The 24,615-nt window shown below is 39.9% G+C and overlaps 1 protein-coding gene across 1 annotated transcript in view; it reads left to right on the top strand.

Annotated features, from left to right (window-relative positions):
• The window catches only part of LOC126328110 (N-sulphoglucosamine sulphohydrolase), a 110,626-nt gene that overhangs the window by 68,945 nt on the left and 17,066 nt on the right, over positions 1 to 24,615 (top strand). Inside the window, exons 7-9 of the mRNA XM_049995981.1 lie at positions 12,136 to 12,336; positions 13,150 to 13,319; positions 22,456 to 22,602. Of these exons, the coding sequence (XP_049851938.1) occupies positions 12,136 to 12,336; positions 13,150 to 13,319; positions 22,456 to 22,602 (518 nt within the window). The remainder of the gene's footprint in view (positions 1 to 12,135; positions 12,337 to 13,149; positions 13,320 to 22,455; positions 22,603 to 24,615) is intronic.

Here is a 24,615-nt window from a genome sequence, read left to right on the forward strand (position 1 = left end):
CTTTCATCAATTAAATTCAATATTTCTTCTGTTACCCAAGGATTTCTAACAGCCCTCGTCTTTGTACCTACTTTATCCTCTGCTGCCTTCACTACTACATCCCTCAGAGCTACCCATTCTTCTTCTACTGTATTTCTTTCCCCTATTCCTGTCAATTGTTCCCTTATGCTCTCTTTGAAACTCTGTACAACCTCTGGTTCTTTCAGTTTATCCAGGTCCCATCTCCTTAATTTCCCACATTTTTGCAGTTTCTTCAGTTTTAATCTACAGGTCATAACCAATAGATTGTGGTCAGAGTCCACATCTGCCCCTGGAAATGTCTTACAACTTAAAACCTGGTTCCTAAATCTCTGTCTTACCATTATATAATCTATCTGATACCTTTTAGTATCTCCAGGGTTCTTCCACGTATACAACCTTCTTTCATGATTCTTAAACCAAGTGTTACCTATGATTAAGTTGTGCTCTGTACAAAATTCTACTAGGCGGCTTCCTCTTTCATTTCTTAGCCCCCATCCATATTCACCTACTATGTTTCCTTCTCTCCCTTTTCCTACACTTGAATTCCAGTCACCCATTACTATTAAATTTTCGTCTCCCTTCACTGTCTGAATAATTTCTTTTATTTCATCGTACATTTCTTCAATTTCTTCGTCATCTGCAGAGCTAGTTGGCATATAAACTTGTACTACTGTAGTAGGTGTGGGCTTCGTATCTATCTTGGCCACAATAATGCGTTCACTATGCTGTTTGTAGTAGCTTACCCGCATTCCTATTTTCCTATTCATTATTAAACCTACTCCTGCATTACCCCTATTTGATTTTGTGTCTATAACCCTGTAGTCACCTGACCAGAAGTCTTGTTCCTCCTGCCACCGAACTTCACTAATTCCCACTATATCTAACTTTAACCTATCCATTTCCCTTTTTAAATTTTCTAACCTACCTGCCCGATTAAGGGATCTGACATTCCACGCTCCGATCCGTAGAACGCCAGTTTTCTTTCTCCTGATAACAACATCCTCCTGAGTAGTCCCCGCCCGGAGATCCGAATGGGGGACTATTTTACCTCCGGAATATTTTACCCAAGAGGATGCCATCATCATTTAATCATACAGTAAAGCTGCATGTCCTCGGGAAAAATTACGGCTGTAGTTTCCCCTTGCTTTCAGCCGTTCGCAGTACCAGCACAGCAAGGCCGTTTTGGTTAATGTTGCAAGGCCAGATCAGTCAATCATCCAGACTGTTGCCCCTGCAACTACTGAAAAGGCTGCTGCCCCTCTTCAGGAACCACACGTTTGTCTGGCCTCTCAACAGATACCCCTCCGTTGTGGTTGCACCTACAGTACGGCCATCTGTATCGCAGAGGCACGCAAGCCTCCCCACCAATGGCAAGGTCCATGGTTCATGGGGGGGAGTGTTTACCATATCAAGTCAAATTTAGATAGAACTTTGCAGAGGGAGCCAATTATCCATATGATGTTACACCCCTTGGGGCATGGATGCATGCACTGATTTGTTTGGTATTGGTGTCATAAAGCCATAGTATCCTTTCCTGAGGTAATCTGGCCTACAACTTTTGTAACTATAGTTGAGTTGCTATACGAAGTGCTGTTGCTAACTTTCAGCTGCATACTGTTACTGGCTGCAGCTGAAAACAATAGTAATCTCTATTGCTGTGACAACACTGAAACATTGGCACAGAGATGTTTACAGAAATGTGTTACATGATTGGTTGAGGTAGGAACGTGAAGCAAATGCACCAAGTCCACTACATCTTAGTTAATTAGTGTCATGTTCTGTGGATCATTTGTACAATTAATAGTAATGGTGGTCATTTTATATTCACATTGCACTTTCATATCCAAATATGGGTACATGCTGATCTTAAACAGATACGTACAAGATGTCATGGATGTGAACCATGTATTATTCTTACAGTCCATTTCTGAGCAATGAACACTCTCGTTAAGTTGAATTACTCCAGAAGATTATTCCACAAAATTTTATTGAGTGAGAATACACAAAATATGTCAACTTACTGATTCGTCTCTCCCCAAGATTTGTAATGATTCGAAGTACAAATGTGGCTCAACTAAGTTGTTTTAGGAGTTCCAAAATGTGTTTTTTTCCAGTTTAAATTCTCATCAATATGTACACTAGAAATGACATTTCCATCCTAGATATTATTCCTTCACTAAGTGTTACACTTAACATTAGTGTAGTACTACTAGATGTGCAGAAATGAATACATTGTGCCTTTTTGAAATTGAGAATGAGACAATTCACAGAAAATCATTCAGTATTCACAGAAAACCATTCACTAATGCTTTTAAGGACATTATTTACCATTTCTTCTGTTGCTGTGTGTATGTTTTGACAGATTACAGTACTAGTGTTATACACAAAAACAACTAATTCTACTTGTTATGTATTAGACAGAAGGTCTTTTACGTGTATAATTTCAGGAGGACGACAGTTCAATCCTGTCTCCGGCCATCATGATTTAGGTTTTCTGTGATTTCCCTAAATCGTTTCAGGCAAATGCCTGGATGGTTCCTTTGAAAGGGCACGGCCGATTTCCTTCCCAATCCTTCCCTAACCCGAGCTTGCGCTCCATCTCTAATGACCTCGTTGTAGACGGGACGTTAAACACTAACCAGCACCACGTGTGTAAGAAACAATAGTTGACCTAAGGTTGAGTCTTGTGGAACCCCAGAATGATTTCTCCCCAGTTGGAAACTTACCTTGGTTGAATTATTAAGTATAACTTTCTGTATTGTTTTAATGAGTATGATACTCATTGAGATATTGCAACAAGACAATGCCACCATTCAGCTGATCACCTGGCAAGATAACATTGTAATTTGGCAATGAAGCCAACACTCACATATGCATTGATGTAGTTAGATGTGAAATTATTCTTTGGTTTTCTATACAATAAATTCCATACAGCCTCAGTTTATCCAGGACAATATTGTGATCAACACAGTCAAATGAGTTAGAACAGTCACAGAAAATACCAACTGGTGCTATTTTGCCACTTAGTGCTTGTAAAATGTGGCAACTGAATGTGCAAATGGCATCCGTGGTTGAGCAACTCTTCTGAAATCCAAACCGTGATTTACTGAGGATATTATTCTTGCTCAGGTGGGATATTATTCTAGAATACATGAACTTCTCAAAATCTCCTATCAGATTTTTCCAAATGAAATTTATAAGAGGGATTTAACAATGGCATATTTCAATATCTGTGGAAAAATGACCTGATTTAGTAATGCATTACATATTTCAGAAAATGTAATGCTTATTATATGGGAACAAGTCTTTAGCATTCTGTTGGAAATCCCATTGAATTCAGACTTTCTTTTATTTTTGAGAGAATATATAATTTTCCTTCCCCCCATGAACCATGGACCTTGCCCTTGGTGGGGAGGCTTGCGTGCCTCAGCGATACAGATGGCCGTACCGTAGGTGCAACCACAACGGAGGGGTATCTGTTGAGAGGCCAGACAAACGTGTGGTTCCTGAAGAGGGGCAGCAGCCTTTTCAGTAGTTGCAGGGGCAACAGTCTGGATGATTGACTGATCTGGCCTTGCAACATTAACCAAAACGGCCTTGCTGTGCTGGTACTGCGAACGGCTGAAAGCAAGGGGAAACTACAGCCGTAATTTTTCCCGAGGACATGCAGCTTTACTGTATGATTAAATGATGATGGCATCCTCTTGGGTAAAATATTCCGGAGGTAAAATAGTCCCCCATTCGGATCTCCGGGCGGGGACTACTCAGGAGGATGTCGTTATCAGGAGAAAGAAAACTGGCGTTCTACGGATCGGAGCATGGAATGTCAGATCCCTTAATCGGGCAGGTAGGTTAGAAAATTTAAAAAGGGAAATGGATAGGTTAAAGTTAGATATAGTGGGAATTAGTGAAGTTCGGTGGCAGGAGGAACAAGACTTCTGGTCAGGTGACTACAGGGTTATAAACACAAAATCAAATAGGGGTAATGCAGGAGTAGGTTTAATAATGAATAGGAAAATAGGAATGCGGGTAAGCTACTACAAACAGCATAGTGAACGCATTATTGTGGCCAAGATAGATACGAAGCCCACACCTACTACAGTAGTACAAGTTTATATGCCAACTAGCTCTGCAGATGATGAAGAAATTGAAGAAATGTACGATGAAATAAAAGAAATTATTCAGATAGTGAAGGGAGACGAAAATTTAATAGTAATGGGTGACTGGAATTCAAGTGTAGGAAAAGGGAGAGAAGTAAACATAGTAGGTGAATATGGATTGGGGCTAAGAAATGAAAGAGGAAGCCGCCTAGTAGAATTTTGCACAGAGCACAACTTAATCATAGGTAACACTTGGTTTAAGAATCATGAAAGAAGGTTGTATACGTGGAAGAACCCTGGAGATACTAAAAGGTATCAGATAGATTATATAATGGTAAGACAGAGATTTAGGAACCAGGTTTTAAGTTGTAAGACATTTCCAGGGGCAGATGTGGACTCTGACCACAATCTATTGGTTATGACCTGTAGATTAAAACTGAAGAAACTGCAAAAATGTGGGAAATTAAGGAGATGGGACCTGGATAAACTGAAAGAACCAGAGGTTGTACAGAGTTTCAAAGAGAGCATAAGGGAACAATTGACAGGAATAGGGGAAAGAAATACAGTAGAAGAAGAATGGGTAGCTCTGAGGGATGTAGTAGTGAAGGCAGCAGAGGATAAAGTAGGTACAAAGACGAGGGCTGCTAGAAATCCTTGGGTAACATAAGAAATATTGAATTTAATTGATGAAAGGAGAAAATATAAAAATGCAATAAATGAAGCAGGCAAAAAGGAATACAAACGTCTCAAAAATGAGATCGACAGGAAGTGCAAAATGGCTAAACAGGGATGGCTAGAGGACAAATGTAAGGATGTAGAAGCTTATCTCACTAGGGGTAAGATAGATACTGCCTACAGGAAAATTAAAGAGACCTTTGGAGAGAAGAGAACCACGTGTATGAATATCAAGAGCTCAGATGGCAGCCCAGTTCTAAGCAAAGAAGGGAAGGCAGAAAGGTGGAAGGAGTATATAGAAGGTTTATACAAGGGCGATGTACTTGAGGACAATATTATGGAAATAGAAGAGGATGTAGATGAAGACGAAATGGGAGATACGATACTGCGTGAAGAGTTTGACAGAGCACTGAAAGACCTGAGTCGAAACAAGGCCCCCGGAGTAGACAACATTCCATTAGAACTACTGACGGCCTTGGGAGAGCCAGTCATGACAAAACTCTACCAGCTGGTGAGCAAGATGTATGAGACTGGCGAAATACCGTCAGACTTCAAGAAGAATATAATAATTCCAATCCCAAAGAAAGCAGGTGCTGACAGATGTGAAAATTACCGAACTATCAGTTTAATAAGCCACGGCTGCAAAATACTAACGCGAATTCTTATAGACGAATGGAAAAACTGGTAGATGCAGACCTCGGGGAGGATCAGTTTGGATTCCGTCGAAATGTTGGAACACGTGAGGCAATACTGACCTTACGACTTATCTTAGAAGAAAGATTAAGAAAAGGCAAACCTACGTTTCTAGCATTTGTAGACTTAGAGAAAGCTTTTGACAATGTTGACTGGAATACTCTCTTTCCAATTCTAAAGGTGGCAGGGGTAAAATACAGGGAGTGAAAGGCTATTTATAATTTGTACAGAAACCAGATGGCAGTAATAAGAGTCGAGGGGCATGAAAGGGAAGCAGTGGTTGGGAAAGGAGTGAGACAGGGTTGTAGCCTCTCCCCGATGTTATTCAATCTGTATATTGAGCAAGCAGTAAAGGAAACAAAAGAAAAATTTGGAGTAGGTATTAAAATTCATGGAGACGAAGTAAAAACTTTGAGGTTCGCCGATGACATTGTAATTCTGTCAGAGACGGCAAAGGACTTGGAAGAGCAGTTGAACGGAATGGACAGTGTCTTGAAAGGAGGATATAAGATGAACATTAACAAAAGCAAAACGAGGATAATGGAATGTAGTCAAATTAAATCGGGTGATGCTGAGGGAATTAGATTAGGAAATGAGACACTTAAAGTAGTAAAGGAGTTTTGCTATTTAGGAAGTAGAATAACTGATGATGGTCGAAGTAGAGAGGATATAAAATGTAGACTGGCAATGGCAAGGAAAGCGTTTCTGAAGAAGAGAAATTTGTTAACATCGAATATAGATTTATGTATCAGGAAGTCGTTTCTGAAAGTATTTGTTTGGAGTGTAGCCATGTATGGAAGTGAAACATGGACGATAACTAGTTTGGACAAGAAGAGAATAGAAGCTTTCGAAATGTGGTGCTACAGAAGAATACTGAAGATAAGGTGGATAGATCACGTAACTAATGAGGAGGTATTGAATAGGATTGGGGAGAAGAGAAGCTTGTGGCACAACTTGACTAGAAGAAGGGATCGGTTGGTAGGACATGTTTTGAGGCATCAAGGGATCACAAATTTAGCATTGGAGGGCAGCGTGGAGGGTAAAAATCGTAGAGGGAGACCGAGAGATGAGTACACTAAGCAGATTCAGAAGGATGTAGGTTGCAGTAGGTACTGGGAGATGAAGCAGCTTGCACAGGATAGAGTAGCATGGAGAGCTGCATCAAACCAGTCTCAGGACTGAAGACAACAACAACAACAACATATAATTTTCTTCATTTCAGTAGGAGAAGTGGGCTAGACATCCATATGATTGAACTGCGTGTAAGTTTCCTGTAGAACGTACATCTGTGAGGGATCTTCTTACACTGACTTGACTTTAGTCTTTGATAGTCTGGATGTGAAGTTGTCTGAACTGAGGTCTACGTTGATGTCTGAGATGGTCCCACCCATGTTCTGTCAGGGACAGATCTGAGAATATTGTGGGCCACAGCAATAACTCAGCATTACACAGACAGTTCATAGAGAACATGTCATGTGTGGATGAGCATTTTCCTGTTGAAAAACATCACCACAATGCTGCTGCAAGAGAGGTAACACATGAGTACCAGGATGTATGTTACATATCATTGTGCTTTCAGAATCCTATCAGTCACTTCCAACCCCGACCTTAAGTCATATACAATGGCTCCTGACAACATAATGTCAGGAGTAACACTGCTGTGCAACTCCAAAACATCAGATGAATCAGACCGCTCCCCAGTCACTGCCATACTAGCCGGTGATGTTCTTCCAGGATAGATAGAACTGCAATTCATTGTTGAACACAGTGCAGTGCTGTTCATCAGAAGTCTATGCTTCCCTGTCACAGCACCACTCCAAACAGTCATTTGCGTTGTGATGTTAACAGCAGCCTAATCATGGGACAATAATGTCCTAGTCCGGATGCTGGTAGTCTCTGACAAATGATGCGCGATGGCACATTATGTTGCAGGGAGTCTATTGTAGCCCCAGGTGGTCACCTGTGCAACAACTAACTATACAGGTGTGGACCATGGATTGCCGCATCCTCCAACTGCAGGAAATGCTACCACAGAGATGGTACACAGACAGCTCCATAATAATATGAACATCCCAGATTGTTTACAGCCAATCTTCTTACTATCACCACAGCATTGAATTGCCCCGGCTGTGCCACTGGCAGTGTGTATATCACAGTGTATAGAGATGGGATTGTGGGCATCTCTTCCCATCCATGAGATGACATGCCTTCTGTATGCAAGCCTGTATTCTTCCATTGGTTGGTATTTAGGGCACCATCCAGCCACTCCTCAGCAAAGTGGTTAGTGTGTGCTCACCATGTCTATCACTGAGATGGCTGAGGATCAATCATTGTCATGTCCAAGTTATCAGACCATCATCGAGTGTCTGCTCCATGCCACTTGCAGGACTTCACTTCTGGCCCATCCTCCACCTCGCCATTGACCACACAGGGCTCTCACCTTGCTGTATGTCGTCTATGATTGTCCTGGCCTCTCACCTAACTGGATGTCATCTGTGATTGTTCAAAGCTGTTGCCTCCTTGGCTGTCACCGCCATGTCCAGGACTCCTGCTTTACTGGGCACAATCTTCGACAGTCCATGGCTGTCATCTCGCTGGACACATATGCGACTGTCTTGGACTGCCAGCTCACTGGACACTGTTTCCGTCCATCCAGGACCACTATCTTCCTAGACAGCATCTCTGGCCATTCAGGACTGCCGTCTTGCTAGATACTGACTCAGACCATTCAGGGCTACTGTCTTGCTAGATGCTGTCTCCAACCATCGAGAACTGCCATCTTGCTAGACACCATCTTTGACCATCTAGGACTGCAATCTCACTGGATGTCATCTTTGACCACCCAGGACTGTCATCTCACTGGATGCCAACTCCAACCATCTAGCACTGCAGTCATGGCTTCACAGCAGGCTTTGCCATCTCTTCTTACGGGGGAGGTCACATGTGCTACAACCAACCATACAGGCATGGGCTGTGGGTTGCCAAATCCTCAACCTGCAGGCAACACTACCATGGGAGAATGTATATAGACATCCTGATAACAATATAAAGAGCTTGGACTGATTTTTATCAATCTTCCTGCTTTTATCACAGCATTGAGCGGTGCCGGGTGGGCTGCTGGTACTGTGCATGTTGTTGTACACAGTGCTGCAATCACAAGCATGTCATCCCATCTGTGAGATTACATGCTTGTTGTATTCTTTCAACAGGCAGGTATTTAGGACAACTGGCTGATAACTGGCAGTGTGTTTGGTGTGTGCTCACGGTGTATCTTGCCTGGGTGGTGGAGGGTCAGACACCACCATATCTGAGTCATCAGGACATCATTGAGTGCCTCTTCTGTGCTGCCTTGCTGGACTTCACCTCTCACTTGATGGATGTGATCTACCATCATTTAGGTCTCTCATCTGACTGGATGTCATTTATGATTGTCCAGGGCTCTCACCTTGATGGACTTCAGCACTGCTGGTCATCCAGGGCTCATGACTTGGTACACATCATCTTTGGCTGTCCAGGGACCCTATTTTGCAGGATGCATCTTCATCCATCCAGGACTGTCATCCTCCTCAATGCATCTCCCACCGTCTATGACCACCATCTCACTGTATACATCTCCAACTGTCCTGGATTGCCATCTTGCTGTACACCATCTCAGTGGACGCTGACTCTGACAGCCCAGGACTGTTGTCTCATTGGATGCTGTCTCCAACTGTGCAGGAATGCCATCTCACTGGACACCATCTTGAACCTTGACAGTTGCTTGCCCTCAAGCTCCTACCACTGTTGGCTGAGCAAGGGCCCACATACTACAACTGTGTTATTGTATTTTGTTTCAGTAGCCTCAGTAAAAGCACAGCTATTCTCTGCTAACTGTGCATCTCATTTGCAGCAAATTGCTCCTCCCTTCATAAAAACAAAAGAGTCTGTTACTGTTCTCAAATGGTAGGCACAGATGTGAAGTGGTTACAATGTGCTTCATCCACATAGAGCAGTTCTCCTTTATAGTGGTCAGATGCGGTTGACTGGAACCTTGATACGAAGTGCGCCTGCCTTCACATTCCCATGCAGCCCAACATCAGGATGTTGTCTTTTCCAAATCCCCACAAATCTGGATATTTCATGATTCAACCAGCTGGCCAAATGGAAACCCACAGTGAGGCCCCTCTCAAACTCTGTCAGGTGTTGGTAATTCTGTCTCATATGAGTATGCAGCATATCCCTGTTTTTCACAGTGATCACTAAACATCTCCCACTGTTCGTATTCCTTACACCCCCACCAGACCCAGTAACAACTAAACACAAACAACACTAATAAACTCTGATGGCCATTCTGTCTGTCAAAAATAATTGGAGCTCCAATCATTTGCATATCCACCAATGGTACGTATGTGTATGAAGTTACATTAATATTTGATTACTTTTTTGTTAGGCACTGTATAATGTAATTTCATATCCTTACTGCCCCACATACATAAAATGCAACAGAATTTGGGCTATCACAGTTGCATTCCTAAGCATATGATGGTGATATTTTTTTTTTCATGACCATAGATTTACCACCTGTGATCAGCATATTTGATTGGTTGAGGCCTGTCATACTGGGGATAGTCTTCTCCATGTGAACTGCAGGAATAGCAGGAAGATGGTTGCCATTGTGAAGTAATACAGCTTTAAACTAAGCTTGGAGGAGTCTTTAGATAACCTCCAATTAGTTGAATCATGATTCAGATTCAAATATTTCATCAAGCCATTAATGTCACAGCAAACAGCAAGATTGTTTTTCTTCTGAAAAATGGGAATCAGGTCCCTGTGAACATGTCAATACTGTAAAACCCTGACATCAAGTTGGAAAATATTCCATTGTTGTAATCTTGACCCTAGAATTTCTGCATTCTCCTTCAACAAATCAAGGTCTCAAAAGAAAGCACTTAATTCCACTTGACTCAGTCTTTTCATTTACCATTTTTTTTTATCAAAATAAGATTCATGGGATGTGGAAGTCTTGTTGGATTCTTCTTATTCCACACTATCTTCATTTTCTACATAAGGCCCACAATTTTTTGGTGGGAAAGGAACCAATAAACTAGCTGAATGTGGAATAGGCTGAATAGTGGATGGAAGATTAAGGTATTGAACTGTTTCTCATTTCTACATTGACAACCCTGCATTTACAGGTGTAGTCAAGCAGAAACTGCAATAACCCTGCATTTACAGGTGTAGTCTAGCAGAAACTGCAATTATCTCTATGGTTTTTAGACCACTGCCAAGCCATAGGCACTGCAAAAGCCATAGATCATTTTTTTAAATTTTTTTCAGCTATTCTCATAGTTTAACTGAACAAGAGTTGCAACATATATGTGGAACCATGATTTATCTTGGTCCCTTGCCTTCAGATCAAAATAATGCTGATATGCAATGTCTACAACAGGTGACAGATTGCATTTAAGATGTTATTTTACCACACATGTAACCAAACTTAGTCACTGAATTGGCACATATTCGTAGCATTTTAATTTAACAAATTCTACACTTGAAAGGTGCTAGAAAACCGAAATTGCAATGTCACCAATATGAAATTCCCAGACACAACAACAGTACTAACGTTTATACCCTACAAACATCTGGAGAACATTGTGTTTTGTCATTTAATGGGTGTGAGAACTTTCAAAAATTTATGCAAACTAAAAATGTAAATCTGGAAAAAAAATGGCATGTCATTGTATCTATGAAGCAAGAGCTAATCAGTCATTTTATGGTAATGTCTGAATGCAGCAAATGGAAATAAATAAGAATAAGCTAATTTTTTAGACTGAAATATTTTCATTCTTGATCAATGTTATTTGTAAAAAGTGAGATGTAATATATAGCAGGATACATTAATTTTCTTGCACAAAATCACATTGTTGGGTTCTTTATTGTTTATGGTTTTACATTTTATTTTTTATATATTATTATTTGCGATAAATTTTCTGTAACGAATAGCCATTGGAACCAACGGTGAGATATTTTGTAAAGAAGACAAAATACCTTTTATGTATTATGCATGGTGACAGGCACAAGACTGTGTACGGTTATGAGTGTTTTCCATTTGTAAAGTGTAAGTGCCAGGTATTTGAGAGCTGCAGTATTTATGAAACATAATGCTACCTGATAGTTGCACTTCTGTATTGTACTTCTATAGTTAGAAAACCTATTTATCACCAACAATATTATGAAAAAGAAAGTTGCCACTCACCATATAGTGGAGATGCTGAGTCACAATTAGGCACAACAATAGATGGCGCGCAGACACACACACACACACAATGGCCGAAAGCTTTAATTGGGAGAGTCTTTTGTTGTGCCTATATGCAACTCAGCATCTCCGCTATATGGTGAGTAGCAACTTTCCTTTTCATAATATTGTTGCATTCCATCCTGGATTTTCCATTGTTTGACTATTTATTACTAAGTGTTACAGGCCACATAGTAATTGATATGGGCAGTGCTTGATTTGTGGTGGTAGGTGCCAGTATGCTGCACCAGTATCTGAAGAAAAAAAAGTGTTAAATAATTTTTTAAGATGTCTAACCCCCTTTTTTACAAATCAAACACTAGGTATGGGTCATTAACAATTTTAATATACTATATTACTTTATTTTCACAGGTATGGCAGAACCACTGCTGATCAGATCTCCAAATCCTGGAGACAGAAAAAATGAAGTTACATATAAAATGTCAAGTCTGTTGGATATAACTCCAACAATTCTTGACTGGTTTGGAGTTAGCCATTGTGATGAGAATAATAATGATATTTCTTGCCATTCACAGTTCACTGGGCAATCACTGCTGCCCCTTCTCCATGCTGGTTGGTTTTTATCTGTTAAACTAAGCAAAGTCTGTAACTTATGGTAATCATAAATGGATAAAAGATAGATGTATGTACCACAACCAATCACAATGTTTAAGATTATTGATATTATGACATTAATTAATTAACAATGTGTTTTGAGCCACTTGGGGTCATCATCAGGCATCAAGGCAAACAAATAATTTAAATATTATTTATGATACAAATATTATCAGCTAGATTATTACTGATTTCTTGAGCTGCCAGAGTCTTAAATAAGTCCAGAGCATATGCTAGTGACTTATTGCATTCATCTTCCTTGACTGATGTGGTGGTTGAGCATCTGTCCTAATTTCTGTAGCATTTATTGCACTGATTTTGGTCTTCTTTCACATTATTCAATGTTTTTAAAGTAAGGCTAACTCACCTTGTACCAGCACCTTATTTTGATATTCCTTCAGTGCAGAGACCCCTGTTTCCTTCTCATATAGAATTTACAGCAAGTTAAGATGTAGTGATGATGGAATGACCTCGTATTGAAAGAAATTGTGGAATAGTGAATTGTCCCTTTCTGGACATCACATGAGTTCTTATTATAGATTGTAGTCTACTTCATCTTTCTCCTACTTCATTTCACAATATAAAACTCTGTTCTACAGTTACAGATATTTGTATCCTGCATTTACCTGTAGCCTTGTCTCCTGTTAGAAGAGAGATAAGTGTAAAAATCTTTATCAACTTTGTATATTCCTCATGGTTACTTAGCCTGCATAGAGTCATCCGTTCTTATGAATTTTATTCATGTAAATATATTATATTTGTTTTCTCCAGAGCCACCAGAAACTGACAGACCCATTTTTGCAAGTCATTCACATCATGAAGTCACCATGTATTATCCAATGAGGGCAGTGCGGACTAAGCGGTATAAACTGATACATAATATGAACTACAAGATGCCATTTCCAATTGATCAAGATTTCTATTTATCACCAACATTCCAGGTTAGTATAAAGCATTCAGAGCACTATATTCCTGCTGAGGATTAATATTTTACTCTTTAGCACATGTTGATTATTTGTGTATATATACTTGGGCTTCTCACCATATAGATGGTGCCACAGACAGGAACAAGAAAAAGACTGCAATGGAAAATCCAGGATGGAATAATGCCAATTTTGTAAAGGGATAGCTGCTACTCACCATATAGCAGAGAGCTGAGTCGCATATGGGCACAACAAAAAGACTGTCAAAGAAAGTTTTTGGCCAAACAAACCATCATTAGAATCAGACAAAAAAAAAACCACACACACACACACACACACACACACACACACACATATATATATATATATAGAAAGAAACTTCCACATGGGAAAAATATATTAAAAACAAAGATTCCAAGACTTACCAAGCGGGAAAGCGCCGGCAGACAGGCACATGAACAAAACACACACACAGAATTACTAGCTTTCGCAACCGATGGTTGCTTCTTCAGGAAGGAGAGGGAAAGACGAAAGGATGTGGGTTTTAAGGGAGAGGGTAAGGAGTCATTCCAATCCCGGGAGCGGAAAGACTTCCCTTAGGGGAAAAAAAGGACAGGTGTACCCTCGCACACACACACATATCCATCCGCACATACACAGACACAAGCAGACATATTTAAAGGCATATTTAAATATGTCTGCTTGTGTCTGTGTATGTGCGGATGGATATGTGTGTGTGTGCGAGGGTACACCTGTCCTTTTTTTCCCCTAAGGGAAGTCTTTCCGCTCCCGGGATTGGAATGACTCCTTACCCTCTCCCTTAAAACCCACATCCTTTCGTCTTTCCCTCTCCTTCCTGAAGAAGCAACCATCGGTTGCGAAAGCTAGTAATTCTGTGTGTGTGTTTTTTGTATATATATATATATATATATATATATATATATATTAAAAACAAAGATTCCAAGACTTACCAAGCGGGAAAGCGCCGGCAGACAGGCACATGAACAAAACACACAAACACACACACAGAATTACGAGCTTTCGCAACTGGCAGTTGCTTCGTCAGGAAGGAAGGAAGGAGAGGGAAAAATGAAAGGATGTGGGTTTTAAGGGAGAGGGTAAGGAGTCATTCCAATCCCGGGAGCGGAAAGACTTCCCTTAGGGGAAAAAAAGGACAGGTGTACACTCGCACACACACACACACACACACACACACACACACACACACACACACACACACACACACACATATCCATCTGCACATACACAGACACAAGCAGACAGAAAGCTCGTAATTCCGTGTGTGTGTTTGTGTGTTTTGTTCATGTGCCTGTCTGCCGGCGCTTTCCCGCTTGGTAAGTCTTGGAATCTTTGTTTTTAATATATTTTTCCCATGTGGAAGTTTCTTTCTGTTTTATATATATATATAAGATTCCAAGACTTACCAAGCGGGAAAGCGCCGGCAGACAGGCACATGAACAAAATACACAAACACACACACAGAATTACGAGCTTTCGCAACTGGCAGTTGCTTTGTCAGGAAGGAAGGAAGGAGAGGGAAAAATGAAAGGATGTGGGTTTTAAGGGAGAGGGTAAGGAGTCATTCCAATCCCGGGAGCGGAAAGACTTCCCTTAGGGGAAAAAAAGGACACCAACCTATCCGAACTCCGGAGATGGGAACTCGCCCTTCAGTATATCCTCTCTTCTCGATATCCGCCAGGCCTCAACCTCCGCTAATTTCAAGTTGCCGCCACTCATACCTCAACTGTCTTTCAACAACTTCTTTGCCTCTGTACTTCCGCCTCGACTGACATCTCTGCCCTTACTCTTTGCCTTTAAATATGTCTGCTTGTGTATGTGCGGATGGATATGTGTGTGTGTGTGTGTGTGTGTGTGTGTGTGTGTGTGTGTGTGTGTGTGTGTGTGTGTGTGTGTGTGTGTGTGTGTGTGCGCGAGTGTACACCTGTCCTTTTTTTCCCCTAAGGGAAGTCTTTCCGCTCCCGGGATTGGAATGACTCCTTACCCTCTCCGTTAAAACCCACATCCTTTCATTTTTCCCTCTCCTTCCTTCCTTCCTGACGAAGCAACTGCCAGTTGCGAAAGCTCGTAATTCTGTGTGTGTGTTTGTGTGTTTTGTTCATGTGCCTGTCTGCCGGCGCTTTCCCGCTTGGTAAGTCTTGGAATATATATATATATATATATATATATATATATATATATATATATATATATATATGTGTGTGTGTGTGTGTGTGTGTGTTGGCCAAAAACTTTACTTGACAGTCCTTTTATTGTGTCTACCTGCGACTCAGCTTCTCTGCTGCATTATGAGCAGGAAATACCTTTTTCATAACACTGTCAAAAAGACTGCTGTACATTTAAGCTTTTAGTCAAAAGGTTTTCTTCTAAAGTAGGAAACATGCATACTTACATTTATGCAAGTGCAGCTAATTTATACATCACATGACCACTACCTCTAGTCACTGAGGCTGAACTGTGAGTAACTGCACCCAATGGAGAAGCAATCTGTGGGTGGTGGAGGTAAGGAGGCGGCTAGGGCAGGGAGGGGGGAAATGTAGCAGGAGAGGGGTAGGGGAGAGTGCACTGTTGCTTGTGGGAGCATACAGGGACATGGTGGGGACAGGGTAAGGCTGCAAGGTGCAGTTGGGTGTGTGAGGAGGGAGGGGGGATTGAAGTGGAGGAGAACAGAAAGGAGAGGAGTAGAGGAGGGGAAAAGGACTAGTGGGTATGTTTGTGGAATAGAAGGCTGTGTAATGGTAGAGCTGGGAAGGGGATAGGTAGATGAAGGACAGTGACTAGTGATGGTTGAGAACAGGGGATGTAGGGTACATTGACGCTTTCTTGGATGACAAGAGACAGTGCTGTGTTGGGTTGCATGACACACATGTCTCTTCCAGTTGACTCATATGTTGTGTGTGCAGCCGATCCTCTCCTTTGGGTCATCAGCTACATCACTCTCACTGTTTAATTCTTCTCCGAAGACCGTATCAGGCATTCTTGAAATAAATCATGTACTTGTAGAATCTTTGCAGTTCAACAACAATATATTTTCAACTCTCATCCCCAAAGTAACAATTATTCTGTACAAGCTCCAGCAAGCCAATTGGTTTCAAGACAAATGTCATAATCGACAAAACACCCATACAATTACATATGTGCTGCCCCACGCAGAGCCAAGACATGAAGTAAGAGTCTGTATACAATACACACTTCATCTGTCTATGTAACAATCCTCATGACACCACAAACAATGGAACATTATACAAACACTCTTTGACTTTTTGATATAAATTCCAAAGTGCCGCTCATCTGACACATCTCCTGGCTTCTCGTGACAGCTGTCCCTCCTGCACACACAGATATGTGTGGTGCAGTAAAAAGGCTCTCTCACCCTCATCATTAAAATATCAGGTGTTCAAGATGATGGAGAGCCGAGTGTTTCTCGAATTTTCGCCAAAATTCTTGAAGCACTACAATTGTGGGGAGAGTTCCCAATTGTGCAGTTCAGAAAAGCTGGTGCTGACAGAAGGGATCCAGATGGCAGAGACTTTTAAGTAGTCATTAAAGGTAAGCATGTTGTGTTGGGCAGCATGTCCAGCAACTTGGTGTCCAGTTGTCTCTTGGCCACAGTTTGATGGTGGCCATTAATGTAGAGAGACAACTTGTTGGTTGTCATATCCATGTAGAAGCAGCAGAGTGGTTGCATAGCCGTACAAAATGTCACACCCAAGTATTTGTGTGAGTTGACCACTTCCAACCATGACTCACTGATACTATAGTCATGGAATACTATGTTATTTTGTTTTGTGATGCACACATTTTTACATTTCTGAACGTTTAAAGCAAGCTGTGGTCTTTGCACCACTTTGAAATCTTTTCAAGATCTTACTGAATATTTTTGCAACTTCTTTCAAACAGTACTTTGGTGTTTCATGCTGTTTGTGGTGAAATAACAATTTAATAAACTTTTGGAAACGTTTGCTCATTGTATCTTTTTTAGAGTTTTCTGTGCGTTGAAGTCATTTAGTAAATTTCGTGCTTTAGTTTTCAGCAGACATTTTTATTGTTTCTAGTGAAATATTTCAGTCAGTGTTTTAACTTTGTTGAGTGTTCCAGTGGTCACTTGAATTTTTGGTTTTAGCTAATAATTTTGTGTAGTCCTGTTGGTATTGGTATTAGTTGTGGCTTAGTAGTATTAATACAAGTAGTTGCTTTCTTAGTAGAGAGAGAATTTCAATACCGCAATTGTTAGCTCTATAAATAGTTCTTCTGGTGTAACTGAACTTAGGTAATGTAGACGTATAGTTTTTTTCAGTAACTGTAAAATTTTACCTTGAGTGAGAAATGTGGGCTCTGTCATAGGTTTGTCAACAGTGGTTATGGTGTTAGATTTGTTCAAAGTATTTTCATAGGGGGGAATGCAGTGGGGAAGCGAGTGTGCATTCTAGCAAGATCCTCTCCTGGCAATGCAGAATCTGTAGTAGAAATAAGTTGATAGAGGAGCAGGAGCACAAGATCTGCGTCCTTCAGGTGCAGTTACAACACACAAAGGAGGAACTAGAGAGGTTGAGGAGGGTGAAGGGTGCTGGGGGAATGGGAACTGGCAGCTGGCAAGAAGGCAGCTAGGAAGAGGATGTATTCAGTTATACTTTGTGTATATGCAATAGATTTGATCAACTGTCAGAGTTGAGTGGAAAGGAGCCTCTTGCAGCTGTAGTTGTAGGGAACATGCAGCAGTTCTCAGCAGTTAGGAGGCCTAGGTCAGTTGCAAATTCTAACAGAAAGAAGAAGGTTCTGTTGCTATGTAGTTTGCACAGTAGAGGTGTTGGCCAGCAGATACTGGAAGTGTTGGGGAGTGAGTACCAGGTCAACAGCACTGTGAAGCCTAGTGCAGTGTTGGCTCAGGCGACTGACAGCATAGGGGAGTTATGTAGGAATTTTATGAAGTAGAATCAGGTAGTGATAGTGGCTGGTGCAGGGAACAGTCTTGATAAGGATGGGGAATATAAAAATTCCTGTAGTAGTTGGTGTTAGAGCTGCACTTTTTTTAGATTGAAATCAGCTGATAAGTATACCTGCATAAAGGAAGTTCCTGTACTAAGGGGTCACCTTCAGAGGACGTCGTGTCTCCAAGTAGAGAAGAATTAGCATATGTCATCAAAATATAATTTGTCAGTTCAGAGGCTTCCTTTACCAGGATACAGATCAGCTGGCTGTTTTTAAAGGAGTTCCTTGTGGGGCGGGGGAGTGGCCATGTACATAAAAAAATAGTATTCCATTTGAGTCCATAGATGTATCACAGCACAGCATTGAACAGATATTTGAATGTTGTGTAGGGGCAGTTGAATTTAGTGAAACTAAACTTCTAATTGTTGTTGTTGTTGTTTATAGGTCCCGCAACTCTGACTTCAGAGCATTTCTGCTCAAGCTAGAGAGATTTCTTGATTCACTTTATAAGAAAAAGGATGTTGTTGGATCTCCTAAATTCATATGATCTGATGCAGAATGTGTTTTGTCCAACTAGGGTGCAGGGGGACAGTAGCACAACCATAGAAAATATTTTTATTCATTCTTCATTACTAGAGGGGCATTCTGTTAGTAAAAGGGTGAATGGCTATTCAGACCATGAGGCACAAATTTTAACACTAAAAGGCTTTTGTACCCAAACAAATGTCACATATAATTACAAACTATGTAAGAAAGTTTTTAAACCTCATCAGGGAACAAGAGTGGCAGGATGTTTATAGTGTTGATAACATAGATGACAAATATAATGCTTTCCTTAACACATTTCTCATGCTCTCTGACAGCTGCTTTCCATTAGAGCATTCTAAACAGAGTGCTAGCAGTAAAAGGCAGCCTGGGTGGCTGACTAATGGGATAAGGATATCATGTAGAACAAAGTGGGAATTATATCAAAATGTTAGAAGTAGTCACAAACAAGGTACAGTAACCAATTACAAACAGTACTGTAAGGTGCTTAAAATTGTTGTTAGGAAGGAAGAGAGTATGTGGTATGCAAATAGAATAGCTAATTCACAGGATAAAATTAAAACCACACGGTCAGTTGTGAAGGAACTGCCTGGTGAGCAGCACAAGGTTGACGATATAAAGTCAGTTCATGGTAAACATATTTCTATTTTTGATAAATCAAATACATGTGCAGTATTTAGCAATCATTTTCTGAGCATTGCTGGTGAATTAAATAAAAATTTAGTTTCTACAAGGAATCATATAACTTTCTTTTGGAGATTGATGCCTGAAATACTCCTCTGTGATACAAGCTAGGGTGAGATTGAGTCAATAATTAAATCACTGAAGACTAAGGACTCTCATGGATATCATGGAGTGCCTAGCAGAATATTAAAATATTGTGCTGCACTGTTAGCCCTATATTTAGCCACATCTATAATTATTCCTTTAGGAATGGTCAGTTTCCTGAATGATTAAAGTACTCAGTAGTAAAGCCACTTTATAAAAAGGGAGAAAGGGATAATGTAGATAATTTCAGACCTATTTCTATGCCATCAGTGTTAGCAAAAGTTATTGAAAAGGGTATGTACACAAGGATAATTGATCATTTTATGTCACACAATTTGCTATCAAATGTACAGTTCGGCTTTAGAAGTCATTTAACAACTGAAAATGCTATATTCTCTTCTAAGTGGGGTACTGGAAGGGTTAAACAAAAGGTTTTGATGCTAGGCATATTTTTGATTTAACTAAGGCATTTGATTGTGTTGATCACAAAATATTGCCCCAGAAGTTGGACCATTACAAAATACAGGGAGTAGCTCACAATTGGTTCACCGTTTACTTTAACAACAGGCAGTAAAAGGCCATTATTCACAGTGTTGAGGATGGCTGTGATGTGGGATCTGAATGGGGCTCGGTCAGGTGGGGGGTGCCCCAGGGATCAGTGTTGGGGTGACTCCCATTTCTTATTTATATAAATAATATACCCACTATTATTATGGGTAACTCTAAAATATTTCTGTGTGCTGATGACACTAGCTTGGTAGTAAACAATGTTGTGTGCAACATTGGCTTGGTTTCAAATAGTGCAGTTCATGACATAAGTTCATGGCTTGTAGATAATAAACTAATGCTAAATCACAGTAAGACTCAGTTTTTACAGTTTCTAACACATAATTCAACAAAACCTGTCGTTTTAATTTCACAGAATGTGCATATGATTAGTGAAACTGAACAGTTCAAATTTCTAGGTTTTCAGATAGACAGTAAACTGTCATGGTAAGCCCACATTCTGGATCTTGTTCAAAGACTTAATGCTACCATTTTTACTATTCGAACAGTATCTGAAGTAATTGATCATTCAACACAAAAATTAGTCTACTTTGCTTTCTTTCATTCGCTTATGTTGTATGGTATTATATTTTGGGGTAACTCCTCCCATTCTAAAAGGATAATTTTGGCTTAGGGACAGGTGGTCGGGCTATAAGTGGTGTAAGTTCATGAACCTCTTGTCGACCCCTGTTCATGAGTCTGGGTATTTTGACATTGGCCTCTCAATATATATTTTCCTTACTGTCATTTCTTGTTAACAATATCAGCTTATTCGTAAGAATAAGCAGCTTTCACTCAGTTAATACTTGGCAGAAATTAAACATGCATTTGGATCGGACTTCCTTAACTCTTATGCAGAAAGGTGTGCAGTGTACTGCTGCATCCATTTTCAATAAGCTACCACTAGAATTAAAAAAAAAAAAATCTTAGTAGGAATCCACACACTTTCAAATTGAAACTGAAGAGTTTCCTCATGGGTCACTCTTACTATTCTGTTGAGTAGTTCCTTGAAAAATTAAGCTGATTCTTGTTGTATTGCTGACTGTGTTTACTTAAACTTATGGCTTTACTTTTTTGGGTTCATAAACAATTTATTTTTATCTGTTATTACTTTTATGTTGTAATTTCATATATTGACACATTCCACGGCCTGGAAGATTTGCTCTGCAATCTGGTCCTACAGAATTTGATGTGTAAATAAATAATTGTACGCAATATCATTAATATACAGCATGAACAGAAAGGGTTCCAATACAAAGTCTTGGGGCAAAGTTACTTGTACATCTTCTTATGACTCTCCATCCAAGGTAATTTGCTGTGTCCTACCTACCAAGAAATTCTCAATCCAGTCGCAAATTTCACTTGATTTCACTATCATACTTTTTATATTAAGCATAGATGTGGTATTGAGTCAAACGCTTTTTGGAAATCAAAAAATATTGCATTGATCACTGCTTTGGTCCAAAGCTTTCAGTGTGTCAAGTGAGAAAATGTGAGTTGGGTTTCACATAACCAATGTTTTTGGACTCTATGCTTGCTGACATGGAGAAGGTCATTCTGTTAAATATACCTCATTATGTTTGAGAATATGTTGTAAGATTTTACACCAAATTAGTTTCAAGAATGTTAACAGTAGTGTTGTGGGTCACTGCTCCAAACCTTCTTGTAAATGTGTGAGATGTGTGCTCTCTTCCAACTACTGGGCATGATTCTTTTATTTGAGGATTATTTATCTTGGATGCTAAACAAGACCACCACTCCGTCAATGTTTGTCCATTAGATGGTTCTCCCACTCCTGGTTCTATGATCAGTTTGTTCAGAGTCAGTTCATTGTGTCTAAGTATTCTTACTTGTCCATTGGTTGCAACATGTTCTGAACAATGAATTCAGAGTGGCCCAGTTGTTGTTGGTGCAACGTGTTTCCTATCCTGACTCTTGCAGTTTAATGACATGGCTGCTCTCAGAATTAATTCTTCATTTCAATAGACCTCTTTTTTAAACATGGAAGTTGTAAGTGAGTTGGCAGACTGTATTTAAGTTCTGGTATGTTTATGAAAGGTATGCATAGAGTAATCACTGCAACCATGTGTGTTACAGATAAATGCACCATTTCATGATGCTTGGTCTGTAGATAATTTCTGTAAAGGTTCACACTTATTATTTGTTTTAACAAATGTTCAAATGTTTGCAATAATAAGAGAACTTCATGTGTTCTCAACTGCACCTAACTGAAAAATATGCTATAATATTCATGCTGTCAAAATGTTAAGTCAATCAATATGTTTTAGAATTGTCCATGTACCACATTTTTCTACTTTTTTTCCAGGATATTTTGAACCGAACACATGAAAAGGAGCCAGTTGGATGGTATAAATCTTTGAATGATTATTATTATCGTGATGAATGGGAACTATATGATCTCAAAATGGATCCAGAGGAGAGAACAAATGTGGTTAAGAAAAAACAGTATAAGGTGAGCTACCATGAAATCAACTACATCTATTGCTGTCAAGCAAGAACTTCAGTTTTTAATTACCTGTTGGAAAAATTTTAAGCAGTGCAGCTGTTAATCTGTGCAATCTCCAAAGCAGACAAGATAGCATGTTAGACTGCCATGCTGAGGACCAAAACTCAGTTTTGTTAGTGCCAGAAAGTTATCCCTCATGGGAAGACAAGTCCCATGAGAAAAGTTAAGGAGCTACTTGAATGAGATGTACTCAAGGGTAGGATAGCAGACAGTGGGTGGGAGAGTGACAAGCTCACCATATGATGCTCCATACTGCAGCCAAGGATGCTTTTGGAAAGAGAATGACATGATGGTTGGTTGGGATCATGTGGTCTTTATGTTCTGATTACAAAGTTAGTTTGTTATAGCTGTTAATTTATTGTGAATATTAAAGAAAACTAACATTTTTTGATGCTTGTAAGCCTTGAAAAGTACTGACTTTTAAAACTATATTGCAGAATCAGATAGATAGCTAAATGCCTTCTCATTGCAAAATGAGACAGTATGAATTTTTTGTGTAAAAAGAATACAGTGAAAACGCTAAGTCTTCAGAACAAGCTGAACAGTATCAAAATGTAAATCTGAGGATTATTAAGCATGAAACAAGTTGAACCACCACTTAAAGCTGTCATTTTGAAATGTTAGAGATTAAATAGTCAGTTAGTTCACACTTTCAGTTGTTGTTAATTTATGAAGATTGGTTTGATCACAGCAGCACTTGAGCCAGCTGTGCTCCTATTGGAGGTGATATGCCCTTGTCTTCCTTCGACCTTTGAACTGATTTACCAGCCAGTTATAAATGACCAACAGTTCAAGTCAACTTTGAGCTACTTGTATATGTGCAGAAACAGTTGAGCTGGGAAAAGTTAGTGTCACTAAACAGTCCTCCTTGTACTAGAAAACAACACTGACACAATTAACTTGGATTTGAAAGTATTCAAACAATAACTGTCATAGGTGATGATTACTTTAAAATTAACAGCTGTCTCATCATAATTAGTAAGGTATCACACAAAGTATCGAAAACTGCAAGTTGTTTACATGTCCTCTAATGTGGCCAGCCACTAGTTACACAGCATTTAATGATAAGCTCCATGGAACAGCAGATACCATTGCAAGTGCATAGTGTCTTGTATTGAACACACTTTTACCAATGCTGTGACCTTTTGCTACTTCATTACAAAGCAAACATCAAGAAGATTAACTGATATTAAATACAACATCTTGCAATTTGAAGATTGTTGGCGTCACATAAAGTAACTATTTTATCAATTCATTAAATCACAGATCTATTTGCTCTTGTGTTTAACATTACCCATACTCCAGTTTTAAAATAGCTGAAGAACACAGAAAAAAAAATTTAATTGATAAGATTGAACTGTATCCCATACACCTTAGCCCATGCAACATTAGGTCTTCACAGTATATTTCATATATGTCAATGGAAGTCACTGGCACCAACCAATTACATCCTTAACCCTTTTAAGCAAGACACATTTTTGTTTAGACATACTATTGTAAGTACATTGTGTACGTAAAAGAAATTATAGTGGAGAACAAGTAATATTACATAAATCTACACTCCTGGAAATTGAAATAAGAACACCGTGAATTCATTGTCCCAGGAAGGGGAAACTTTATTGTCACATTCCTGGGGTCAGATACATCACATGATCACACTGACAGAACCACAGGCACATAGATACAGGCAACAGAGCATGCACAATGTCGGCACTAGTACAGTGTATATCCACCTTTCGCAGCAATGCAGGCTGCTATTCTCCCATGGAGACGATTGTAGAGATGCTGGATGTAGTCCTGTGGAACGGCTTGCCATGCCATTTCCACCTGGCGCCTCAGTTGGACCAGTGTTCGTGCTGGACGTGCAGACCGCGTGAGACGACGCTTCATCCAGTCCCAAACATGCTCAATGGGGGACAGATCTGGAGATCTTGCTGGCCAGGGTAGTTGACTTACACC

Source organism: Schistocerca gregaria, chromosome 2 (genome assembly GCF_023897955.1).
Source record: "Schistocerca gregaria isolate iqSchGreg1 chromosome 2, iqSchGreg1.2, whole genome shotgun sequence".
Lineage (NCBI taxonomy): Eukaryota > Metazoa > Arthropoda > Insecta > Orthoptera > Acrididae > Schistocerca > Schistocerca gregaria.